Genomic DNA, 5,313 nt, shown 5'->3' on the forward strand with positions numbered 1-5,313 from the left:
GGCTGGAGAGGGGGGATTCTCCGTCCAGAACTGTGAGAGAGTTAAGTTTCTGCTGTTCTAAGCCATCCACAGTATGGCAAGTTGTTACTGGAGCCCTAGAAACCAATTTGGTCTTTACGGCTGGGTAACGAACTATCTGCACTTCATTCTTAAGCTCACATCTCCACTGAAAGGTACCAGATACAAACGAGATAAGGAAGCAAGTGAGAAACTTCTGCTGGGTTATAAGCATTTCCCTCTGGTCACAGGACAGTGCATATACATTAAGGAGATTTAGAACAGCACCCTGTGGTAAACAAAACGCCACCATTTCTGGGTGTCACTGAACCGGGTTATTGACCGATTAGAAAGCTGTCTCCCTTTGTGCCTCTCCAATCTGCATGATTAAACAGGCAGTTCCAGCGCATTCCGCACCTTGTTTCGTTGATGTTGTTGTTAAGTCTTCACCATATCTACCTAAGATCTCGCCCACAGCAAGCATTTTCCTGGGTGGAGGTGCTACGGGCCACTCAGCCAAGCGGCTGTACTCAGGTCTCCGTCAGAGCGGCAGGCACAGCCCTGCAGGCTCTCGCCTGCTTGGGTGGCTGTGTCTGCGGGGAAGTCCCGACAGCACAGGGCCGCGTTTCTGAAAGCTCTGCCACCACCTTCCAAACAAGCCCCACCGATCTGCTTCCTCCGTTTTCCTCAACTCTTGCCCGTGAAGCAGTCAAGTCTTGCTTTTAAAAATGCACATCCTCCCATGGAGTTCGGTCCCTCCCTGACAAGGTCCGCATTCTGCCAAAGGGAAATGAAGGTCGAGTCAGGGCTCAAGACCCATCAAGTACTTGGAGCCCAACTGCCTCACTCCTGACCTTCCTCTGGCACCTCCCCACTTGACCTAATGTGAACAGAATCTGCACAGTCAACTAACTACATTCCTTCTGTCTCTGAGACACTTTAAGGACAGTGGCACCGGGCAGGCAGCAGGCCTGGTCCGTGACGTGGATCTGGTGCGCACTGTGCGCCCAGCCTCCTTCAGTCATCACCCTTCTGTCACTCCTGTCCCCGACACTCTATTCTCCATAAAGCAGCAGAGCGAGAACAGAAGTTGATATGTTAGAACATAAGCCACACCAAGTCACTCCTCTGCGCTGAATTCCCCACCGATTTCCCAGCCAAGCAGAGTAAAATACAACACCCTTGCTTACGAGCCCCCATAACTGGGCCTCGGGCTGTCTTCCAGCCTCAGGTTCCATTGGCACTCGCTGTACGCCAGCCTGAATGAGGAGGAAGACCCAGGCCAGGTGGCCAGGGAGACCAGTGCCCAGGGTGAGGCGCTGGAGGGCAGCGACGGGAAGGCGCCTCTGCTGCCACCCACTCCTATGAAGGTTCATGCTGCCTGCACCCACCATCTTTTTCCTTCCCAAGTCACTGTTTTGCCAACCGATTGTTGAGAGACTGGCTCCCAGCCCCCTTGTCCAATACCAACCTGCCTCCTGAGATTTCAAGGCCCGTGTCCCCGATCCAGTCAACCACCAGCTTCAAAGTCCCAGGAGCTCCTTTTAATGCCTTTGGCCTTCAGCCCTATGTGCTCGGCTGTCTGTCACAGGACCTCCGTCTGGGCTGGATTTCATCCCTGGCCATTGCTCTCCCTTCGGAATCACACGCTGGCACCACACAGTCACACAGGCTCACCCCTGTGCTCTCTGATTGAGGCTTCATGAGACGCCGGTGGGCCCCTGGCACTGCCTGGCTGAGCCACAGCTCCCTCCCGGCTCATGCCCTTCCCTGTGGAGCCAGTGGCTGGTAACCACGGCTTCTAGAGCTGGCTAGCCAGGAGAGTTGCTGGGGGGCTCTCAGAGTTTAGGTCATGGCCCCATCACAGACCCAGGACTCCACAGGCCCCTTGGATGCGTGGGCTGCCCACACAGTCCAGCCCGAACCACTCCCACCTTCTGTTTTCTGTGGCGCTGCATTCGTCTGGTTCTCCTCAGGCCTCTCTGACTGTTCCTGTCTGTCCTTCTTGGGGTCCCTCCTCTTTCTCCCACTCCTGACATGTCCTCAGCGCCTCCCTCTCTCCCTCTCCACCTCAGTGGGCACCCTCATCTGCCGGATGGCTTGAGCCATCACCGAAGATTTCCGAGTCTACTGCAGTCCTCCCTTTGAACAGATAAGGTGCAGGAAAATTAAGAAGCTGGACAGGTAGACGATCACTACGAAGGATGCCCCTACCTTTGATATTACGAAAGCCTCTGGCATGTACCTTTTAGTCATACCCTGATCCCTCTTCTTTCATCAGCAGGCCTTTTAGTGACAGGTACCTGGGCTACCGTGCACTTCAGGGCCACTGAAAGCAAGCTGGCTAACACAGAACTTCTCACACACACAGGGCTGGAACACCTTATGTGTTACTGCAGACACTAAACCCATCAATGGTCCATCTCTCCTTTCTATTTCAGGACCCCCAGCCCCCTCACGTGCTACTTACTCCCAAGTACTCTGTGGTCAGAAGCTTCTCCCCTGAGAGTTCTCCAAGCTGGGGCTGGATCAGTTCATCTTTGTCCAGAGCAGCTTCCATAGTGTCATGGTCCTCCTGTTTCAAAGGAGACATGGGGTGAATGCTCTGGACCGCCTGCTGGAAGTTCCAGAGGGGTGGCCCCCCAACTGGGCACCTGCCATGAGGTGAGAGCGCCTTCACCCAGCCACAGCAACTTGTGGGTTTGCATTTCCAAAGGTCTCAGGGCAGTCTGCTGTCTGATTTTTGACAAAGGTGCAAAATTAAGTGTTGAAAGTCAAAAGCTTTTTCAACAAACAGTGCTGGAGCAACTGGACATGCATAGGAAAAAGAAAATGAATCTCAATCTAATTCCCATGCCTTACATAAAAAATAATGCCAAATGGACCATGGAGTTAAATGTAAAACTATTAAAATGGTTAGAAAAAATAGGAGAGAATCTTCAGAATCCATGGCTAGGCCACACTTGACACCAAAAGCATAATCCATAAAAGGATTGATAAAATTGGATTTTATTGAAATTTTAAAACCTTTTATCTGTTAAAGACCCTTAATCACCTCTATTAAGAGGATAGAAAGAGAAGCTATAGACTGGGAGAAAGTATTTGGAAACCACATATTTGACAAAGGACTAGTATCTAAATATAAAAAATATATAAAGAACTCTCAAAACTCAGTAATAAAAAAACCAAAACATCCAACTAGACAATGAGCAAAAGACATGAGATGTTCCACTGAGGAAACTATATGGATGGCAGATAAGCATATGTTCATCATTAGCCATTAGGAAAATGCAAATTAAAACCATGAGCTATCACTCCACACCTATCAAAATGGCTAAAATAAAAAGTGGTGATAACACCAAACACTGCTGAGGATTCAGGGAAACTAGATCACTCCTACCTGCTAGTGGGCATACAAACTGGTGCAGCCACTCTGGAAAACAGTTCGGCAGTTTCTTAAAAAGCTAAACATTCAACTACATATGACTTAACGATTACACCCTTGGACATTTATCCTAGAGAAATGGAAACTCACGGTCATACCAAAATCTGTACATGTGTATATTTATAGCAGCTTTATTTGTAATAACCCCAAATGGGAACAACAGATGTCCTTCCACGGGAGAATGGTTAAGCAAACTGGTACATCCATATCAGGAACTACTGGTAACACACAAACCTGGAAGAATCTCCAGGGAATTACATTTTGTGAAAAATGCCAGTCCTCACGGGTTATATACTACATGATTTCATTTATATAACATTCTTGAAGTGACTAACCTATGGAAATGGAGGACAGATTAGTGGCTACTACAGATTAATGAGGAAATTGCATTTCCCTAGCGGCTAACGATGGGAGGGAAGTAGGTATGGCTATAAAAGGGAGAGAAATGGAATTCTTCTGGATCTTAAATGTGTCAATCTTAATATCCTGGTTGTGGTATTACACTATAGTTTTGCAAGACGTTATCATTAGATGGAACAAGGTAAAGGGTACACAGGATTTTCCTTTATTATTAAAAAAAATTTCATGTGAATCTACCATTATCTCAAAATAAAAGTTTTCAAATATAAAAGGTGTTAAAAACAAAACAGTAATAAATAATAAACATGGATGTCATGAGCTTGGATATAATCCAGTGCCAGCTGAGCCCCCCACTTGGTAACGGGGGAACCCGTGGTACCTTTCCCACTTCCTGCCAGGACTCTGGAGATTACACTGCCCCTTGCAGGTTAAATGAAGACCAAAATAAAACAGACCCCACCTCTATCTGACTGAAGTACTAACAAGAAAAGAATGTGTCCCTGTGAAGAAGTGGGAAAGGGGGGAGGAGGGACCCTGGAGGAGGCTGGCAGTCCAAGTGCTGGTCCAGTCTCAGGGCGCAGCGGGTGCCCCAGGCTGGCACGCCTTGGTAACAATGGTCTCAGATCATCTAACCCATCCTTCCTTGATTCCTTGCCCACTCAGAAGCTATAATTTGGCTCCTCTTAACTTGCCAACAGGAAGAGGAAGCTCTATTCTGTAAACATGAGTACCCTGTCCTTATTTTCAAACTAATTTCTAGTCATTCAAGATGTCCCAACCTTTTGTTGACTTGGTTTATCCAAGTCAGTTGCCAAGGGCCCTGAAGGCTCCTGCTCTGGAGGCCCGCTCCAGGCTCTGCCTAGCACAGGCAGTGCCATCTGCCCTCACAGGTGGCACCGCGGAACGGGCTGTCTTAGGAAAAGGGAGCTGATGTGCCCTCTTCTAGCTAGTCCCCAAAGGCAGACGGAACCAGCAGAGGCAGGTCAGTTCCGGACCGACCGAGCGCCGTTTCCTCGTGGCATGGGCCGCGCAGGAGCTGCTACTCCCACAGCACACATTTGAGAGCCCTCTTATCACAGAGCCATTGAGGAATCCGCCTTCCATTTATTCCCACAACATTTTACACCTTAACTTTCATAGTGACTGTGTGGATTCCTCATACTAAGCCTATTTTGTCTGATGTGGCAACTGAGCCCGACAGAGGCGGCAAGTCCACAGTGATGGCCAGGAGTCTGCACTTGAAGCTTGGGGCAGCCCCTTTCCGCCTAGATCTTTCTGACTTGCAGCCCTGCAGAGAAGCCTGTTTCTGAGGACGCATAGGCCCAAGGGTCCTCACTGCCTGGTTGAGACTGAGCTTAGTGGGGCAGAGAGAGTGAAGAGAGGGGGCCGCAGCAGCCTTCTGGGGTCCGCAGCTCATCCCTCACCCTTCCTATCCCTTCTAATCATAAGTAGAGAATCCGCTCCTGCCCTACCTGGAATAGCAGGTTCAGTCGATCTAACCCGTACCTGAC

The 5,313-nt window shown here is 49.2% G+C and overlaps 1 protein-coding gene across 4 annotated transcripts in view; it reads right to left on the reverse strand.

The window, feature by feature from the left end:
- ARMC9 (armadillo repeat containing 9) overlaps positions 1-5,313 on the reverse strand; it is a 162,330-nt gene that overhangs the window by 25,145 nt on the left and 131,872 nt on the right. For all 4 annotated transcript variants that reach the window (XM_057503437.1, XM_036912378.2, XM_036912368.2 and 1 more), the window contains exon 20: positions 2,468-2,572. In XM_057503437.1, the coding sequence (XP_057359420.1) occupies positions 2,468-2,572 (105 nt within the window). The remainder of the gene's footprint in view (positions 1-2,467; positions 2,573-5,313) is intronic.

The sequence above is a fragment of the Manis pentadactyla genome, chromosome 6 (genome assembly GCF_030020395.1).
Source record: "Manis pentadactyla isolate mManPen7 chromosome 6, mManPen7.hap1, whole genome shotgun sequence".
In the NCBI taxonomy this organism is placed as follows: domain Eukaryota; kingdom Metazoa; phylum Chordata; class Mammalia; order Pholidota; family Manidae; genus Manis; species Manis pentadactyla.